The sequence below is a fragment of the Falco biarmicus genome, chromosome 3 (assembly GCF_023638135.1).
Source record: "Falco biarmicus isolate bFalBia1 chromosome 3, bFalBia1.pri, whole genome shotgun sequence".
Taxonomy (NCBI): Eukaryota; Metazoa; Chordata; class Aves; order Falconiformes; family Falconidae; genus Falco; species Falco biarmicus.
Window position 1 is genome coordinate 51,025,082 of NC_079290.1, and position 20,745 is coordinate 51,045,826.

A 20,745-nucleotide genomic window follows, 5' to 3' on the forward strand; every position below is an offset into this window, starting at 1 on the left:
AGTCTTCCTCAATTGTTCTGAAACCATTACAGAATTATCATTTGTGGGCCATCTCTGTAATTTCTTACCGACTGCTTGTGTTCTTATGCCCTTTCCCTGCTCTCTGCTGGGCTTCCCTGTCTACATTCTGACCCTGTTGTCTAAAGGATTCTCATTCATGTGTTTGGTACCACTCCTGGCACCATAGAGGCTTTCTTGGTTTGCACTAGACACTGTGGTAGTGAACGTGATTATCTTAATGAAGTAGAAACATTTTATCGAGACACAGAATGAAAGGGAAATATATCCATAGCCTTTTGATTGCTCTTTTAGTTGTCAAAAGACACATTAATTAACTACTAGTAAATATGGTCACCCAGAAGTAATCTGCGTGGATCACTGAACAGCAAGAGTCTTTCAGGGGTCTTGCTTCCCCTGAAGCAACTTTTTCTCAGTACTCATCTGTTCCCTTCTTTTTGCAGGATTGGGTTGAGGATGTCAGAAACGAGTTGGCAAAAGCTCAGAGAAATAAAAATAAGCTTAAGGAAATGTATGAAGGAATGTACAAGAATTTGGGAACTTTAGAGGCTCCTGGCCTTGGATTGCTGAGGAAAAGGTTTATTCAGGTATGTGTGATTGCCAAGTAGTGTTGGCATTGTATGCTTGTAGAAGGCACTAGGAAGTCAAAAGAGGGGACAAGATCACAGCTTTTACAGGTGCTGCAGGACTTGATGAGACAAGGGATCAAGTCAGGAATACAGGACTGGGATTTCTTTGCTAGAAGCAGGACTGAATCTTCCCTCTTACTCACCTTCTGCCTCCCCTGTCCTGCACGTTGCCAGGTTCTCAGGGCCTTGGCCTCTGACCATCCATGAACCTGCACAAGAATCTGGTCTTGTTTTTTTTCCTGCTGCCAAGGGTATATGAGCACCTTAGGGTGGTTTGCTATATTTTGCTACTCAAATTTGACGCTGATACTAAGTTATTTAGGGTAGGTTATTCAGAAGAGTTACAACTATGAAAAATTACAGAAAGGACTTTACAAAACTGACAGATCTGAAATAGTAATATGCAGTAATACATAAATTAAACACTGTTGACGGATTGTATTAATTAAAATGCAGTGTTAAGGCTCTTAAATATTTGCTGCCTTGAATTTTAAAAGAAGTCAAAGAACAGAAGAGAGAAAGCAATTCAATGATCATCTGGAAATAGATTTAAAGTGATAAAGATGTTGACTGTAGCAGTCTCTTCTTCAGAAGGATATTTTCTGTATTTTCATTTACTTCAGTGAAATAGTTGTGTCCTCCATAGCTTGGGAGAAAAACAATCAGGCATTAAAAAAAGAAGTGAGCTTACATGTCTTTCCAAAGTGTTAATACCAATGAGGTCTGAGAGGGGACATCTCGTTTTTCTAGAACCTTGAATTATGGACAGATGAAGTCAACTCAGTTAACTACTTGCAGATAAAACTCACTTTGTTTATTAAAATGGATCAGTGTGAAATGTTGTTGCACTTTAACAGGCTATTTAATACACTCTAAAAAATATGGGTTTATACACTGTACATCTAAATTATCTCAAAATAAATCATGAATAATAAATGTGATAGTAAGTAAAACATGTATGTTGGTATTTTCTAAGGTGATACAAAAAATTAATACATGAAGCTTTATGACATGCCTTATGTATACATATATCTTTTGGTTAGCAAAAAAGGTATATGTGAAATTAACTAGGATGTATTTGCTTACTATGTAGTATGGTTGAGTATGGCTGCTGCTAGTTTAAAAAAAAAAAAAAAAAAAAAAAAGAGAGAAAAAACCCCAAACCCAAAACCCCACACCTTCCATAATGCACAGAGTATTCATATTTGAGAGGGGAAAAAACATTAATGAACTTATCCATCTGTATTTTTTTACCATTTGTAAATCAAACAGTTGAGGGTTTTGGGGGTTTTGTTGCAGCAGTTCAAAAGTGTGATAACTAGATCTAAAGACCGGGGCATCAATTAAATGTCCTGAGAATAATCCTATATTTAGATTCATGATGGAATTTGTATTTTTTAACAGGTGCAAAATTGAAAACTTTTATTTATATTACTGTTTCACTAGCTGTTCTTAAATTTTTGTGAGCAGATGAGGTATGTGTATTAAGTCTAATGAGCAGCATTATTGATATGCTCACCCAGAATCCAGCTGCACCTGGAGAAGGTAAAAGGGCCAAGCTTCTGGTTTTGACATGGCAAAAAGGTTTTTGATCTCATTCTATAGAACTTTGATGTCACTGAGTTGGTAAAATGTAGATATTTCTGTTGAGGACAGCTGGTGAGTCTACCAAACAGGAAGCGAGAAGGTTCTGACAGACTAGAAGTAATGGAGAAAAAAAAAAAAATTAAGTGGAAGGATGACTGATGTATTTTAGGAGCTCAGATGAAGCTGTGTGTGTAGATAGGAAAGTACTGTTTTGGTGTTCTTGGGACGTTCCTAGCACTGTGTTAACAGGATTCCTTTCTGTAAATGAACCTCAGGCTTTTGGGAAAGACTTTGACCGTCATTTTGGAAAAGGAGGTTCAGAACTGTTGAACATGAAGGCTAATGACTTTGGTGAGATTGCAACTTCTCTCCTCTCAGAAATGAACAAAAAACATAAAGAACCTGGAAACCTGAAAGAATGTTCGCCATGGATGAGTGAATTCAAAGCTGAGTTCTTGAGGAATGAACTAGAGGTTCCTGGTAAGTTCCTCTTCAGTGTCAATGGTGAACTGTCCCTTACAAGGAAGTTGCTGCTCTTGAGCTCTTCTTTTTATGTTGGCTATATGACCCTTCTTTCTGGCCTTATGCAGAAGTAGATTTCATCTGAAATAGCTCTGTTCATTCTTCGTCACTTAAATCTGATCTTAAGCTGTAGTCCTGATATTTTTAAAATTCTGTCTAAAATTGTATCTTGCCTAAGAATTTCTGTGGTTTTTTTAAAGGCCTGACTCCACAAAATCTGACATATAAGTCTATGTTCAAATCTAGTTCAAAAAGGACGTGTCCTCTGAAACCATTAAGAGCTGCAATTCTAACAGCTTTATAAGGAAAGAATATTAGTAATTCACAGATAAAATTATATGATGTATATGTTGGATTTTTATGCATTTTAAAATATTTTCTTCACTACCATTCTACCAATTTGACTAAATATTTGGAAGTGTGTTCTATTCTTAAACACTTGAAATTAAAAAATAATAATAATTAAGGTCAGTCTATATAACTTTTTTCTTTTATTTTTTTCCATTACCACTTCAGGTCAGTATGATGGAAAAGGGAAACCACTGCCAGAGTACCATGCAAAAATCTCTGGATTTGATGAACGGGTATGTTAAGTGTGAGTCAAAATCCTGTGTGTTACAAATTTGTGTCTGTGTTCCATTTGAAGAGTTTGACAATAGCAAAGCTTGTTGCTTGTGTACGCATCTTGCAGCACATAAAGGAGGGTCTGCAAATGGGCATTTGTTTTTCTAGTACTAATTGAGCAACTTGATTATGCCATCTAGGAATGACAGATATGTTTAATTTCAGGGATGATTCTGTAAGGCCAAGTCTTCTGTCACAAATATTTTGGGTTTTCCTATCTTTTTACAAGATAAAGGTAATGGAATCCTTGAGGAAGCCAAAACGTATAACAATCCGAGGCAGTGATGAGCAGGAGTATCCTTTCCTTGTCAAAGGTGGTGAAGACTTGCGACAAGACCAGCGTATTGAGCAGCTGTTTGATGTAATGAACATTATCCTTTCCCAAGATGCTACATGTAGCCAAAGGAATATGCAGTTAAAAACTTATCAGGTCATCCCCATGACAACAAGGTAGGCATTTATCTTGAAGGAGCAGAAATCCTTATGTTAACATCTGTTACTGTTGGGATGTTGGAACGTGAGATTTGTGTGCCACATTCTGGTTCAGAGTGTTTTGGGTCTTGGCTTAATTTTTTTTCTTTTCCTTTTAAACAACATAGAAATTGCTTTGTCTGGAAACTGTTTTTCAGAGTATATTTATATTGGTAGCTTTCAGCCTTTTTTTAGGAGGCACTAGAATGTGTTGCTTGCTATTTGTGGTGTTCCTCTAAAGTTCAGCTGAGCAACTTCTTCACATCTCTGGCTTCTTTGTTCCAGACTGGGACTCATCAAGTGGCTGGAAAATACTTGCACTTTAAGGGAATTCCTTAAGAATAGTATGTCTGAAGAGGAAGACTTCAACTATAACAGGTGATGCTTGGTTTAACTGTCTGCTCTAATAGAGACCACTACTAATGGGGTTTTGATACGGTCAATCTTGTGGCAGCATTTCTTTTTTTGAAAGAATGAAATAAAAGGCACCTATAAGCAAGGAGGCAGTTTGTACTTCCTGACCCAAATTAGTAATTGGCAACTGTTTGTTTAATGAGTACCATTGTACCTGTAATATACTCCACCCAGCTTGTTTAAACAAGAGGCTTGTAATTATAATGATGTGTGACGTCATTATCATCACCATTTCCTTATCAGCAGATTGACTTTGCAAGTAAAGGATTTTGATCTTTTGATTTGATCAGGCAGGAAATGGACCTAGGTCAGAAAAGGGGGGAGCAGAGGAGAGGAGAGCAGAAGAGCGCTTTTCAGAACCTGGGTTCGGCAGTGAGTCAGTGGTGGGGGAAACTGGCAGCAGATGCACAAAACACGGCTGTAAAAGAACACTATCTCTGACTTCATACAAATGCTGGTTTGAATAAATTAGCTTGCTTTCTCTGGATTGTAACTGGAGGATGAATATTTGTAAAATTTATTTAATTCTGGCATTTCAGTCTGTTTCTATCCTGGAATTTAGAAATATGGTTTTATTTGCCAGTGTTGTTCTCAATACATAGTCTCTATCTGGGTTTGTCGAAGTGTTGTCAGCACTTATTTTTACTGGTTTTCATGCTTATGGGGCAGGTTGGAGGAACCTCCAGCATGGAGGTTGGACTCCAAAAAGTCTTTATTTCTACAGGTATTTTATTTTTGAGCAGTTTAGGAACTGCTATTGTTCCTGCATTAGCACTGTCTGGTTCACTTTTGTGAACAGCAGCAGTGTTATGTTGGCCTCAGTTCACTGGGAAAATGAAGGAGAACTCACATGGAACCACCTCGGGGGGAGATTTCTAATATGTTAAATGTACATTATCAGTGTCTTTCCAAAAACAATTAATGATTTACCCCAACACATAGCTTTATTTTATTGTTGTGTATTGACTTTAAATTAATTTTCCCATATGTTCTTCAATCAAGTCAATTAAGACACTTTATGTTGAACTATGGTTGAATGACAGCACTCGCAAAGGAAAATTCTGATCAAATCCTTGCTGGCAATATTCTGGTTGGGGTAGGGGAAATAACTTTTTGAAGTTTTGAAATCTTTTTCTTTATCCCACAGTGATGGGCTGTGCAGTCTATAAATGATAAATACTTCTTAAATGGAAAGGATCTCGGGTGCTCTGCTAAGTTGCTGCCTCTCTGGAAGAGAATAATGTCTAGTATATTTATAGTATATATAAGATGGGAGAAAAATATCAAATTATTATATAAGCAGTGCAACTAATGAAGACTGTCTTCTTAAGTCCAAGCCCCCATTCCTTCCCTCTTGTACACACTAAGGAGATAATGGACTGCCTTCCTGCATTCCCCACCTGTTTGGATGGACAAATGACAGCACATGCTGTGGTAGGCTACATAATGCCTCTCAAATGGATGTGAGACTGTTAAAAATATCTTTCCCTCCCTGAAGAAATTATTTTGGGTCTGTCTTCTCAAGTCAGCATCTAATTTTCACAGTACCTACTGACAAATTAACACCTTTGAGATGTCTAGTCCTCTGTCAAATATGAATGAAGTTCATTCAAAGCTGGGGGGAAGGAGATGTATGAATCAGCATATGCACTGACCGCATAAACTTCATTTCCATAGCAAGGCTACAATTAATGTAGGCTGTAGCTTCCTGACGCCTCCCGTGCATAAAAATCTCATGGGTCATGGTAGCACACAGCCTGCGGATATTTGAGTACAGAGTGGAAAGGTAATATAGGGAAATCATCAACGCGCTTTTTTTTTTTTCTTTTTTTCTCCTTAGCGAAAAAGGACCTCGGGCTACCTATTCTAAGTGGCTGTCCCAGATGAGTGGGAAAGCACAAGGCAGCTCTCGATACCATATTATGTACAGGTAGGTTTTGAAAGAGAACTGCACATAAAATGTAGAAGCTAGAGTGTGCACACACACGAAGTTGTAGAAGTTCCAGGAAAAATATGATCTGCCTTATAATAATGCTGGCTAGATCTGATTTTTGCTCATTTTACTGCTTCATCTTACTGGAGATGCTCTGCAGGGGGAGTTTAGTACTGCCAAAATCCCACCAGAGGACAGGAGTGCTTCCAGAAGGTTGCTCACTTCCCTAAGAAAGTGTCTAGAAGCAGATGCTCCTCTTCAACTTTATCTTCTAGGTGTCTTGGTCCTGATTATGCAATTAGGTAGGCTGCCTCAGAGCCAGAGCACCTGCTGAAGCTGGAAAGAGAAAATCACTGTGATTCACTGAGAATTTAAGAATATTTGATGATTCGGTTTGGGTCCTGACTTGAGGATCCTCTCGGAGGAGTTTCCACACCTGCCTAGATCTAGCACTGTAGTGGAGGGAAGTGAAGTTTCCAGCGGAGTGTTTCTGATGAGCTCATAACATGCTTAAGCAAGCATCTTGCTTTTTAAAGGAAACCTTTGACTTCTTTAACTGAGTGGGTCAATGTTAAGACTTGTATTTAGATCTGGAATGTGCTTTTGAAGTAAATTCCCTGTCACCCCCACTCACCTCACATTGCTTTGCATCACAGAGCTGTCCCCTGGTACGCCGCTCTGCTCCTTTCAGATGAAACTAGGCCGGCAGGAGAGCACTTTGTGCATTCCAGCTGCTAGGAGCCTTCAGTTCCCAGGACCAGGCTAGGCCAGAGCACTCATCCACCCTCCCCAAATGTGTACAGCATGGATGTCCTCAGCACCAGCTATACTCGCCTTGTGCTGCACTACTCTCTAGTGTCAATATAGCCTCTGCGTGCTGCTGAGAGATCTAATCTAGGCCTTAGTTTCTCTGCTTGGAAGAGACTATCCAGCCAGAAAGAACACAGTTGTATTGCTGCATTAAAACTTAACCCATCTCCTTACTTTTGGGGAAACTAGACAAAACTACATACTGTTTTGTATTCAGAAATGTCAGTCTTGGAAATAACTGTTGGCAGAAAAAGACAGGAGGGGGAGTATTTTTAATATCAGATAAAAATTTCTCAGCAAACTCTCTGTGTGGCTTGCTGTACTGTCTGCTGGGGTAAGCAAAACGTGCTAATGCAGTCGTGTACACAACTTTTAACATCCAGTGGGCTGTTACTTCCATAGCTAATACTATTCCTTCATTAATTTGCAGAAATGCTAGCCGTAGAGAAACAGTTATGTCTTTCAAAAGCAGGGAAAACAGTGTTCCAGAAGATCTGCTGCGGTAAGTGTACTGTTAATGACTGCACATTGTTAAATGAATGTTGGTGTTTTACCTGTATGCAACAAGTGACTTCTGTTTCGTTAAGGCGTGCCTTTGTGAAAATGAGTACGTCTCCTGAAGCCTTCCTGTCTCTACGGTCCCATTTTGCCAGCTCTCACGCACTGATGTGCATCAGCCACTGGATACTTGGTATTGGAGACAGGCATCTGCTCAACTTTATGATTAACAAGGAGACAGGTGGCATGGTGGGAATAGACTTTGGACATGCGTTTGGTTCAGCTACACAGGTATTTGTTTTCTAATTAATTTGTTACAGCTTTTGCATTTATTATGTGTAATTACATGTGTATTGTCAGTACTAAATTTGATGTTCTTCATTTGTCATTGTTCTAATGCAAAATAATCTTGACAACTTCTAGTTAATAGAAGAAAATCTCTGTTTCCAGATGTTCTCAGACAAGCAGAGAGCTATAGAGTTTCACGGAGTCTATATGGTTTTGTTTTGTGTAGTTCAGCCAGGCTTTCAACCACTATCACTAAATATTCATGCCTAGAACTTGATGTCAGAACTTGGTCCTGTCCTGTGTTGCATGTTATTTTCAGTTAAGTGGCAAAGAAGGTTTCAAAGCTTAAAAAAATAAATATATTTATTTCTAATCCTTCTATTCCAAGACTGCTTATCTTGTTTTCTTTCAACCGTCCTTCCCCTTTGCTAGTTTTTGAATGTGCCAGAGTTGATGCCTTTTCGTCTGACTCGCCAGTTTGTTAATCTGATGATGCCAGTGAAAGAGTGGGGTCTCATTTACAGTGTGATGGTGCATGCCCTGAGAGCTTATCGTTCGAATCCGGATCTCATCATCAGCACAATGGATGTATTTGTAAAAGAGCCTTCTTTGGACTGGAAGGTGGGATTTTTTCTCTTCCCTTTTTCTTTGTGTGAAAACTGTTAAAATGTAATAAGGATAAAACAGATAAAAAAGGAAGTATTTCTGGATGCTTACTTTCAGTGCTTCTTTTATCTTTCTTTGTTTCATTGGGTTCTCAGAGAAACTGAACTTAAAGGCTTTAAAATGACAGAATATTATACTGATGGATGAAGAATAGTGGCATGTATGTGTGCTATCAGTGGACTGTTCGTTATCTGCATGATAATCCTAAAAATATGCATTATCTCTCATATCTCTTGATCCCGTTATGTCACTTAGGACAGTAGCATAAAGATTTTCAGCTTTTTGCCTTGAGCCTCTTAAATGTACATAACAACACTGTATACATCAAACTAATAATTACAGAGAGAAAAATCTGAAACTAGTTGCACTTCAGTAACTCCAGTTGTAAATTAAATTTTAAGTCACGGGCAAGCTAGATATTGTCTCACTACTTTGCCCTCCATTTACGAGTTACTGGCTTGACTTGCTATGATCTGGTGGCTTAAAGGTCTTTTTAAGTATATGATTTAGGTCAAATTTATTTTCTCTTTAGAACTTTGAGCAAAGACAGCTGAAAAAAGGAGGCACATGGATCAGGGAAATAAATACATCTGAAGTAAACTGGTACCCTTTGCAAAAAGTCAACTACGTCAAAAGAAAGCTTACGGGTGCCAATCCAGCAACAATCACTTGGTAAGATGGTCTGCTTCTGTTTTAAATTGCTCCACCAAGAGCCTTGGCAGTCTCCTGTGTCAGGTTTTGATCACTTCAGGTAGAATGGCAGCTAGGAAAAGAGAAGAGGCAGATGGGGCAAAATTTCAACAAACCTCCTGTCAGAATTGTTTTGGTCCACAGACAAGCAATCTGAATCACCCTGTAGGCCAAAACACCAGGTATCTCCCTGTGAGTGTTCTTGCTCCAGCTCAGACCTCCTGAGCAGTTGTACTGTTCCTGGCAATGCACTCATCCTCACCCTGTAAGCCTGCTTCTCACTCCTCAGACTGCTGTTCCGTATTTGCGCCTCCACAGCTTTTAGGCTAGGGGTAGTATTTAAATCAATATGCTTCTGCTGGACGGTTGCTTGAAATGGAACCTGAACTAGCTCTGCGGGAGGCACAGAGGTAAGCTGCTTCCCAAAAGCATTAAAATCAAATCTGATGGCATTTTCAGGTTGTTTGTGTCAGCCTAGTCAAGTCTGGCTCAAGTTGGAATGTCTTTAAAGTTCAGTTAAAGTACAATTAATCCCTTCCATCCTCTTTTAAAAAGACCTTTTGGATTAATCAAGGAAAAAAAAAAAAGGCAAAAAAAGCAAGCCTGTTTTAAAACCATACAAATCCTGAAAAGTGCAGAACTTGGGAGGAGCCCCTTTTGTGGTCAAGGCTGAATGGGAAGAGGCAGCAAAATACTTCTTGCATACACAAAATCAGCAGGGCAGGTAAGGAGATAACAGCTTGGATGTGAACTGCTGCATCCTTCTTTCAGTTAGAGACCTTTGACAAGATGGGAATATTTAGTGTGAATATTTCATAGTAAAGGAAATCACCTGAAATCACCAGTCTTCACTGGCCAAGACTTCTGCAGTTATTGAACAGTCTCCACATCTTGAAAAATAAAGCTGCGTGAATCATGTTCAAGTACTGTTTCGTATTTAAAAATCCATCTGAGATTTTTTTGCTTGTTTCTTTTAATAAGAGCTTATTTTTGTGTTCTCAATTTTAGTGATGAGCTACGCCTGGGCCACGAGAAATCACTCGCTTATAATGATTTTGCAGCTGTGGCTCGTGGTAATGCTGATCATAATATCAGAGCTAAAGAGCCAGAGGATGGACTTTCAGAGGAGACCCAAGTGAGATGCCTGATCGATCAAGCGACAGACCCCAATATTCTTGGCAGAGTCTGGGAAGGATGGGAACCCTGGATGTGAGGGACTGCTCTCTAAAGCCCGGTCTGCCAAGGGACCCATACCCTAACAGCTGCAACCAGATCAGAATTTTACAGCCAAACAGGAAACACTCTCTTAACCTCTTGTATCATCATCGGTAAACTTGATTAATATAGAATATCATTTTTTTTGTATTAAAGCTGTATTCAAACAGTGATATTTTTTTAAAAGTTAATTATTTTTCTTATATGTGGTTCTGGAACAAAGCAGCCTTATTGTCTTTGTTAAAGTCAATGTAGAAAGAACTGGAGAGACTGTAGAGCTTAAAGGCTTACTTGAAAGGCACTGAGGTCAACTCAGAGGAAAGCAAAAATTCATACCCTGCAAACTTGTAGGCATCCTTGTAGTGCAAGTCTGCATTTGTCTTTTTATGGAGACCTTGATGACAATCGACTGAAACCATTCCGCAGACATGTATTATTTGTAATTAAAGCTAGAAGATTTTTCGTATCAATAGTAAGTGAGGCACATGGTAAAATTAAATGGAAAATGGCGTTTAGTTCTAGATAACACCTAAAGTATCTGAATGGTTATTTCATTACTGGATAATAAGATAGTAATGATAAGACCATTCCAGCAGATCGTTTTGTAGCAATTAGAGGTTATACTCTGTTATCTCTATCCTTTAGAAGTCTGCACTCCTCGTGTTGTGTTAATGCCAAATTATTCATTTGGCCAACGCCAAAAGTAGCCACTGCCGATGCAGCAGGGCACTGGAAGCTTCTTGCCGTAGCTGCCCCACAGCACGGGAATGGCTCCTGCACTTTGGTCTTTGCTTTGCCGGTGTGGAAGTTGTGCCAGATGTGGCTCTTCCTTGCTGGCAGCCTGTCTTCAGGTGCTGGTTCTGGCTGGATAGCGTTAGTTTTATTCATAGTAGCTAGTACAGGGCGATGTTCTGGATTTGTGCTGGAAACCGCGTTGATAACACAGGGGTGCTTTAGTTACTGCTGAGCAGCTGGCACAGCGCCAGGGCCTGTGCTGCCTCTCACCCCACCCCAGCGAGCAGCCTGGGGGGGGCACCAGGAGCTGGGAGGGGACACAGCCGGGACAGCTGACCCCAACTGGCCGGAGGGATGTCCCAGACCATATGGTGCCATGCTCAGCGTATAAAGCTGAGGGAAGAAGAATGAAGGGGGTGGTGGTGGGGAACAATGAACACGTTCAGCATCACAGTGTTTGTCTTCCCAAGTAACGGTTACACGGGATGGAGCCCGGCTTTCCTGGAGGTGGCTGAGCACCTGCCTGACAGTGGGAAGCGGTGAATGAATTCCTTGGTTTGCTTTGCTTGTGTGCCTTTTGCTTCACCTGTTAAACTGCCTTTATCTCAACCCACGAGTTTTCTCACGTTTCCTCTTCCGACTCTTGTCCCCCATCCCACTGGGGGAGTGAGCGAGCGGTGGTGGGGGCTGAGGTGCTGGCTGGGCTTAAACCATGACATCAGGTAACCTTGGTGGCAAGTGCAGCGCAGCACGGATGGCAAAGGAAAAGAGAGCTCTCTCAAATGTTACTGTTGTTTATTACCAAGAATTCATTGTAGGAGACAGTTTCCATTGAGGCTTATAATAATTATCATAAAAGGTGCAATAAAAATGAGTCTTTGCCCTTCCACTGCCTGCAGGCTTTCCCTCCTGCCTCGGTGGCAGTGGGGCAGTCCTGACTCACCGAGGCCCACGGCTGGTGCTGGCACCAGTCTCCAATGAATCTTTCAGCTGGAGAGCAGAGGAATGGAACCTCTTGGGATGGGGAAGATTGCTTGCTGAGGTCTAATGGATAGGAAAGGAGCTTTTTTGTTTCAAACACTTTCCAGTGACAGTTACGATTTGTTACCTGCCTTGCCTTCTTAATAAATATGCTGAATTGCTTATGTCAATAGTGTTATAAATCAAGAAATTCTGAATCTTTTTATCAGATTTTATTAATGAAAAATATTGTTAGGCTGTATTTTTGTAGAGGAAACATCTATTTAAAAATAAAATTTCTGATGTATACCTCATTTCAAAAGTTAATTTAGGGCATTTTAGTAACAGAAAACATCTACATCTACCCATTTATGGAGATAATAATTAATGGACAGGTTTTTTTCATAAGCATGCGATGTAGTCTGTACACATGTAAGATGTCTTCATGTATTTTGTTCTTTTAATGTCTGGTATCAATTAATATGGCAGCATTATGACTGAAGCCTGGTTAGGTGAGGCACCCTGGCTTTCACGTTGACGCTACAAATGTAAGCAAGTTTAAAGCACAATAAAAAGCTCCATGAAAAGGTGAGAGGAGATGTGGAAATGAAGTGGCTGGTTGTACAAGGTGTTTAATTGCGCTTTTGGCACATACCTCAGATATGTACTAGGTACTTTGACCTGTACTGTGGAGGACAAAGTTTAGGTTTATAGTTTAACAAGACTCTTCTCATAGGACTTTTGATACCTTCAGCCACGATAGATGTTTGTGAGCAGCATGCCTCCTGCCAGTGCCAACCCAGGCTTCCTTGGCCTTTTCCAAAAGGGGCTGGAGCCAGAGCACAGCCCGGCCCTTCCAGGGGAAGGAGAGCGCGGTGTACCCTGCCCCATGCCCTCCTCACCCTTTACTCTGTAGCAGAAGGCACCCAGGCTGGGGGTGAAAGCCTTTGAGATGGGTGTCTGTGACACTCAAAATAGTGAAAAGCTCAGTTTGGGCCCAAAAGTAAGTGCTATAATTGGAAGCCTCAGCTGCAATCAGTTCTGTATTTGCAAAGCTCAAGTGCTAAGGAGCAAAGTGCGACCCTGCTGGGTTTTCATGAGCAGAAACGCATCCTATGCGAAGCAAGTGGAATTGCCCTGACAGAGCCTTCCTTGCACAGCTGAGCGAGCCTGAAAATAACCTGCAATGTATGTAAATCGCAGCTGCTGTCCCTGATCCTGACTGAAAAGTGCTGCTCAATAAAATACAACAGTTAAGTGAAAAGGCTGAAGCCAGCCCATGAAGTGGCAAGGAAAGTACTGATGCGATGAAAACCTCAAGTCGCTGGGCTCAGTGGTTTACAGGGCGGGTTTGTTCAGCCTCCAGAAAAGATGATGATGTGCGGCTCAGAGATGGAGACTGTATCAGGTCTCATGATGCAAAACAAAACTTAGTAACTATCCACAAATACAGCAGAATATTTCCTTCTCAGATTAAGTAACCAGATGTGCACTATATCTGGAAATTCTTTAGTTGCATCCAAAAAGCTATGTAAAGCATTAGTGTATATTCTCAGTAGGTTTTTCTTAGTGTATAGAATAATACTAAAATTTAAGCTAGTCCTTGCCATTCCTGTCAATCTTACAATTTTTCTCTAACTAAAAATAATACTGCAGAACACAGAGGAAAGCTCTGCAGCCTGCAGTCTCCTTTCCCAGCTGATAAGGAGGGCCCTGCATGGTGCTTGTCGTGCTCGGGATTTTCTGTTTGTCCCTACTAGCATTCCCCAATTTAAATGCTATCTTGAGGTGTCTGCGGCTGAGACGTGGCGCAGCAGCAGCCCGCGTTTGGGCACAGGAAGGAGCCTACCAGCTCTCCACAAGCACAGTGAATGAGGCTCCTTCAGCCGTGGAAGGAGTTTCCCACAGCTCTTCTGGCCTCATGCTGAAGGGTTTGGCCAGCTGCTTCCTCGAGTCAGGTAAGTAAGTGTCTACATTTAGAGACACTTCTTCCCAAACTTCACTTTTTTGGAAATCAGTTAAAGATTTATTACCACTGCTTTAAAACTTCTTTCTGCCCTCACAACTACAGAGGATGAGGGTCTGCCAAGTTACTTTATTAATGCCATGTGCCTCATTTGGAAATGACCTGTATATTTAAAATTTCCTTCTTGAGCTATGCTGCTTGTAAGAAATGGCACCGACACAGAAAGGTTGCACCTGCACCCTGGCAGCCACCCACAGCCAGTGGTGTCACTGGTCTTGTAGCAAAGCTGCCAAAGAGCTGCATCCTGCGTTAAACCAACAATGTCCAGAATAAGGTATTTAGGGTTTTTTTGTTGCAAAACGTTTTGAGAAGGCATGGCTGTAAGGGGCTGGAAAAGGTTGGGTTACAGTTTCCACATTATTTACAGGGGGTTTTGTTTGCTTGGTTTTGGTTGTTGTTGGGGTTTTTTTTTCCTTTTTGATGGGACAGGAGAAGGTAACACTCATTTCACCTGTCCGTTAAACTCACAGGAAATGATACTGCGCAAGATTTCATTTGGTTAGGCAGGAGTTGTAGCTGTGAATTTGATCTCATGAATCTCATCCCTGCTGGAACCTGTATTGGGAGAAAGTTTAGAGCATCCACCAAAGGGCTTGAGAAAAGGAGGAGTGCAGAACCTGAGCCGTTTTGCGGCTGCAGCACTTGGCCTTTTGGCAGCCCGGGTACGTGGAAGGTTTAATTAAGCAGTTCAGCAGCCACAGGTGCAGCTGAAAAAAACCAGCCCAGGCTGGTACCGCCGGCGCTCAAATGCCCACAGCAAGTCAGAGCACAGAGTTTAACAAAGCTAAAAAGAAAAATCCTTTCACTTACCAGCAAGTTCTTCAGCCGCTAAGAGCAGGGTGGCCACAGACTGAATCAGTGCAATGGACTGCCCCAGGTGAGTGCAGTGATGAGCAAAGTACTGCTACAGGGATCCAGGACCAGGGAGAGGCACGAGCCCGGGCACAGGCGGGACACGGGGCAGGCAGGGCCTGTCCAGCAGCCACAGCGCTGGCTTACAAGAGCCGATGTCTCTCCCTAGGAGCGTGTTGGCAGGTTTTTTTGACTCTCTCCAAACTTGCATCTCCTCATCTGCATGTCCCATTCCCCAGTCAGCCCCCAAGTGTTGTTCCTAGGCGTTGAATGAAAATATCGGTGCACTCCTGCATCTTCTTGGGCGGAGGAGAAAACCAGGTAAATCACCCCTTCAACTTTTTCCCCCTTTGCCTTTCCCTGTGAAACCCGGTGCCGTGAGGTGCGGAAGCACCTGGACAGGTGTGTCCCCCCGCAGCCCTGCTCCACAGCTGCCTTATCCCAGTCCAGGAATCTCCCAGGAGCCAGCATCGTGCTGGCACTGCCGCAGCCCCATAGCACCCCGAGGGCAGAGGAGGGCTCTGTAGGCTCTGCAAGACCAGACCAGCTTCGCTGGGCTCCCAGCCCCGCTGTCCCAAAAACTCCCGCGCCTCTGGCTGGGTTGCCAGAGATGAGCATGCCAGGAGGAGGACGGGGAGGATTAAAGCCAGGCTGTGGCATTGTCCCCTTTCCTCACCTTCGCTGAGTGGCCTGTCCCCTATTTACGAGGAAAAACTAGCCAGTACTACAGTGTGAGTAAGTCCTGTCCCTGAAGGGCTCAGGGTCCTGGTGCTTCTCTGGGATTGACAGCTGGCACTCCGGAGCAATTTAAAATTTTGTCTTTACTCTATGAAGGTTTCTTAGAGAAAGGTTTCTTGTCCTTTCTCGCCAGGTTTAAATGCTCCTCCGTTAGATTTGGAGCAGGAACCTCAAACAGGTTTTAAAGAAATTATTCTGAAATTCAGATGCTCAAAATGTTTCTTACTGCTCTTTAAACTTACTGGATCCCAGAGAGAAGCCATGATTCTGTACAGGGTCAGGTACTCGGCAGGACACGAAGGGAATCAAGGGCGTGTCTCTGCTTCACTGTTCATGAAATTATTCATGCAGATGGGAACAGATTCAGCTGCCGAGATGTCAGACAAATCCACCCCAGGAGAGTAGAGCATGGATATCATCCTGCCTTCAGCCCAGTGCTTTGGTAAGCAACAAGTATCACTTACATGCTCCTGGACGCTTCATTGCTGGTGTAGTACCACCGTTGGGCTTCACACCCTGTATAGCACATGGGGAAACCCCCTGAAATGTGCTCCTGAAATCAAACATCTCGGGCTCAGCCACAAACCCAGCCAACTCACCTTCCAGGGGATGGCTCTCTCCGCTTGGTTTTGGCAGGGACAGGTGTTGACAGGTCTGACCACGAGCTCTGAACACGCCTCCAGGTCCTGAAGACACAGCAAGCAAAGCTGCACCCTCTGTGATGAGGCTTAGGTGTGACACGGGTGGCAGACATCGAGGCTTACACAGGGTTTCCATGCCCAGCAGGTGGCCATTTACTCAGGGATTTTGTGAATCTAATTGCCACACGGCAGGGTGCCCAGTGGGGGCCAGGTGGTCTGGCTGGGAATTGCCGCTCTTTTTTGGAGTAACACATGATGGGCATTAAATGAGACTGTTAAGGCTGGCACAGTTGCACGCCAACACTGTCTGATGACCAGCTGTCCTTTGGGGATAAGGACTTCAGTGACCTGAAAGTGTAACACAGTTCCACGCACAAACGGTTAAATGAGATGCTTTCCAAGACAAATCGTGACTTTATCACTATGACAGGTGAGATGATGTATCGCCTTCCAGCAACCAGCGGACCCTGTTGCAGAGCAAGGGGGAGAAAGAGCTGATGTCAGACCACCCTGCACTTCTGAACTACCTTCCCATGCTTCATGCACCCACCTCTCTGTATTTTATGCGGAGAGAAAGCCCAGGAGCACCACGTGATGGCCTCAGTTCTCTGCCAGACAGCCGGGCCTAGGGCAGGTGGCACAGTCGTACAATGTGAATATACCCCAGTGCTAGAGGGCAGAAAATAACATGCAAAACTGGGTTTGGGTTTCTTATTTTTTGACAATGTGGAAAAGGGAAATTATTTGCACTGAAGAACAAAAAAAAAGCAACAACTTCTTGTGTCATTGTCAAGTTCAGCGCTTCATGCACATGAAGATAGAGGTGGTGTGGTCCAACGCCTCACGAGCAAAGCAAATCGAGTTTATTTAAACATGATGTCTCACGGGGGTTAACTGCAGCACTGGAGTTAAAAGCGAAGCCAAGCCTCTCCATGCAAACCTTACCTGCCAGATGCAAAACCTCACCTGCACTTACCCTGATCCCACAAGCCTTCCCAGGAGGAGCTTACGGCCGAAGGGAGAGCATGTACCAGTCCTGTCCCAACTATTTCTGTTAAGATACACAGCCCTTTGACAAACAGCTGCGTTACTGCAACAGCTGCGGTAGCGGCAGATGGAGCCCTGCCCGGGGAGAGGCGGCGGGCCCGGCATGACCGGCACGTACCCAGGGTCCCCAGAAAGCCACCTCCGAGCAGCAGGAGCAGCACGGCAGCCAGGGCACAGCTCCACGCCAGCAGTGTCAGCTGAGTGCGGGGCTGAAAAGGCAGTGGCTGGGCTAGTCCTACCGAAGCGTCATAAATCCAGCTGGGTCCGCTGGAAGAAAAGTAAATAAATCTTAAAATATAATTTTTTAAGGTTGGTTTCTGGGTGGTTTTTTTTTTTTGCTGCTTTCATAATTCAGTTAATGGAGCACCTGGGGGATGAAGCCAGGGGTTTAAAAACTCTTACGTAACTAGAAAACTTATGCATGTCACATATTTGAAATTAAAATATTTTCATTTCTCTGGTACTTGCCATGTTGATAGTAGTAGTTTATTGGATTGGATGTGGGGGGTTGGGGGGAATGTACTTACCGTAAATTTTTAAAGAGGCTTAACTTCACGCAGAGAGCGTGAGGCAGCTAAAGATGCCTTAGAAACCCCTTTCCCACCAGAGTGTCCCCCAAGAAGTCCAAGCGGCCACCCTTGTCACTGGGGGGTGGGGTGGGGGGATGCGCAGCCCACTGGGGTGCAGCTGCCTGTGCTCCAGCGGCAGGCGCGAGGCCTCGCGAGGGCGCTAGGGCGATACACAGACACGCGTGGGGCAGGCAGCATCTTTTCCGTATCGCTCCATCCAAGGCGCCGCTGGGGAAGCGGGGTGGGGGGGGGATGCAGCGTGGGGCGGAGTGGGGTGTGGGGTGCGTGTGTAAAATAAGCCTTTTCCGCAAGATTTTCCGCTGGCCCCTGTGGAAATAAGCCAGGGAAAGGGGAAATTAACGCTCAGCCGGAGTGTCGCTGGGGCAGTGGGGGGGGCCGGGACCGGCGCCGCAGCAGCCCGCACGGTCCCGTCCCGTCCCGTCCCCCCCGGGCCGGCCGCGGCCACCCTCCGCCGGGAGGCGGCAGCTCTCCGCGGCGGGAGCCCTGCCTCCGCGGCCGCGCACCCCACCCGCTCCCGCCCCCGGGTCCCCGGGGGTGCCGGGAACACTCGTTCCCCGTCATTGGGGCAGGAGGCGGGGCCGGCGCCGTATAAGAAGGGACCGAGCGGGCGTTTCGCTCCCAGGTCCAGAGACGCCTTGTCCCATCCCCGCCTCCCACCGCCGAGCGCGGCGTGACCCGAGCCCGGATCGGCCCCCTCGGCGAGGCGAGGCGGCGGGACGGCAGCGGGAGCACCGGTACCGCCAGTCCCACCGCCGGCAGCAGCGGCAGCGCAGTAGCAGCGGCCCCGGCAGCGGCAGCGGCTCCGCTCCCCACCTGCCCGCGGCGGAGGCTGGAGCTGCGATCGCCGCGGAGCGGCGGCTGGTGCCCGCGGCCCGGAGCCCCTGCGCCGCGGCCGTGCGGCGCCGCGTCCCGCTCGCCGATGAGCGCCGCCACTCTCTACAGCCTGGAGTCCCCGGCATGTTATAAGAGCTGGTGCCTGGAGCCCGCCAACTTCTACGACGCCAAGGTGGGCAGCGGCGGCGGGCCGGGTCCCGCCTGCAAGCCGGGGGGCCGCGGCGGCTGCGGGATGAGCGGCGAGGAGGCGGGGGGCGGCCTGGGGGGCAGCGGCACCAACCTGGCGGAGCTGAGCGCCGCCGCCCCGGCCATGTACGAGGACGAGAGCGCCATCGACTTCAGCTCCTACATTGACTCCATGTCGGCCGTGCCCAACCTGGAGCTCTGCAACGACGAGCTCTTCGCCGACCTCTTCAACAGCAACCACAAGCCCGAGCGGGGCGGGGACTACGGCGAGTACTTGCCGCCGGGCGGCGGCGCCGGCCGCGACCCCGCCAAGGACCTCGGCGCTGCCATGACCACCCTGCTGGGCGCCGAGCCCCGCACCGCCTCCTCCTCCTCCTCCTCCTCCTCCTCTTCCTCCTCCTCCTCCTCCTCCCGCGGCGCCCTGAAGCAGGAGCCGGACTGGAGCGACAGCGACCTCTCCTCCTCGCTGCTGCCCTCGCAGATCGCCACCTGCGCGCAGACCATCATGAACCTGAGCGGGCAGCCCACGCCGCCCACCTCCCCCGAGCCGCCGGGCAGCAGCTCCCCCTCCAGCTGCAGCACCCGCTCCCCGGGCCCCGCCGGCCCCGGCTCGGCGCAGGGCGCCCCGCCACCGCCGGCCGCCGGCGGGAAGGAGCGCGGCGGCAAGAAGTGCGTGGACAGGTTTAGCCCCGAGTACCGGCAGCGCCGGGAGCGCAACAACATCGCGGTGCGCAAGAGCCGCGACAAGGCGAAGCGGCGCAACCAGGAGATGCAGCAGAAGCTGCTGGAGCTCTCGGCCGAGAACGAGAAGCTGCACAAGAAGATCGAGCAACTCACCCGAGACTTGACCAGCCTCCGGCACTTCTTCAAGCAGCTGCCCAGCGCCTCCTTCCTGCAGCCCGGCTCGGGCACCGACTGCCGGTAACCGGGGGGGAGCGGGACGGAGAGACGGACTCCGGGAGACCGTGGATAAATACCTCAGAGGGCCGAGCCGTGGCCGGGCCGAGCCCTGACGAGCCGTGGCCGGGACGGGCCGCGGCGCCCCGGGCCGGGCCGGGCGCGGGGGAGGAGGCGCGGAGCCGCGGCGGGACCTGCCGGCGCTCGCTGAGCGTTGTAGCGGCGTGGGGCGATGCCTGGGTCTTTCACCACGAAACTTGCAAAAAAAAAAAAAAAAAAAGAAAAAGCTAAATATTATTTTTTTCTTCTCTCCCCTTAAATTATTTTTGTAATGGTAGTTTTCGTCTTTTCTACATTTTACTCCTACCGACGCAGCTATGGTACATCTGTTAAAATGATTCAAACCCCCATGTATTTTAGACAGCCTATAGGATGAAAAAAAAAAAAAACCCAAGACTGAGCATGCTCGACCTTTTATATCAATTTTTACAGCATTTCTAAGAATAAAAACCCCCAGCATTTTAAATCAACCCTGCTCTCGTTTGCTCTGTCTCTGGAAGGCGGCGGGGCCGTCGCGGCTCCCGCAGGCGCCGCCAGCCCGGGCCGCGGGGGCGGGGGGGCTCGGCGCTGCGGACAGGCCGGCGGCGAGCGGCGCTGCGGTTCGGTTGGGGTTTTTTTTCCTGAAGCAGCCTAAGGGCGATGAGGGAATAACTCAGACTCTCGCACGTGGTCGTTGCAAGACAGTCTGCGCTCCGCGGAGCTGCTGCGCCGAAACGCTGAGTCAGTTGTCGCCGCTGAGCTCGCTGCTGGCGCCGGGCAGCGGCTGCACGGCAAGAGGGGCTGCTCGTCGGCCGGGACCTTCCAGAAACCTTGT

General features: G+C 46.1%; 3 protein-coding genes across 5 annotated transcripts in view; 2 read left to right on the forward strand and 1 right to left on the reverse strand.

Moving 5' to 3' along the window:
* The window catches only part of PRKDC (protein kinase, DNA-activated, catalytic subunit), an 81,561-nt gene extending 71,023 nt beyond the window's left edge, over positions 1-10,538 (forward strand). For both annotated transcript variants that reach the window (XM_056330861.1, XM_056330862.1), the window contains exons 76-86: positions 462-605; positions 2,510-2,714; positions 3,273-3,340; positions 3,610-3,830; positions 4,137-4,229; positions 6,106-6,195; positions 7,439-7,510; positions 7,596-7,797; positions 8,227-8,415; positions 8,993-9,132; positions 10,159-10,538. In XM_056330861.1, coding sequence (XP_056186836.1) covers positions 462-605; positions 2,510-2,714; positions 3,273-3,340; positions 3,610-3,830; positions 4,137-4,229; positions 6,106-6,195; positions 7,439-7,510; positions 7,596-7,797; positions 8,227-8,415; positions 8,993-9,132; positions 10,159-10,363 — 1,629 coding nt within the window. In that variant the 3' untranslated portion in view covers positions 10,364-10,538. The remainder of the gene's footprint in view (positions 1-461; positions 606-2,509; positions 2,715-3,272; positions 3,341-3,609; positions 3,831-4,136; positions 4,230-6,105; positions 6,196-7,438; positions 7,511-7,595; positions 7,798-8,226; positions 8,416-8,992; positions 9,133-10,158) is intronic.
* Positions 10,539-18,554: 8,016 nt separating this feature from the next.
* CEBPD (CCAAT enhancer binding protein delta) lies at positions 18,555-20,401 on the forward strand. The gene has a single exon (XM_056330869.1). It carries the CDS (start codon positions 18,874-18,876, stop codon positions 19,897-19,899), a length of 1,026 nt encoding a protein of 341 aa, XP_056186844.1. The 5' UTR covers positions 18,555-18,873; the 3' UTR covers positions 19,900-20,401.
* The window catches only part of SPIDR (scaffold protein involved in DNA repair), a 209,238-nt gene continuing 208,825 nt past the window's right edge, over positions 20,333-20,745 (reverse strand). For both annotated transcript variants that reach the window (XM_056330864.1, XM_056330863.1), the window contains one exon: positions 20,333-20,740. In XM_056330864.1, coding sequence (XP_056186839.1) covers positions 20,393-20,740 — 348 coding nt within the window. In that variant the 3' untranslated portion in view covers positions 20,333-20,392. The remainder of the gene's footprint in view (positions 20,741-20,745) is intronic.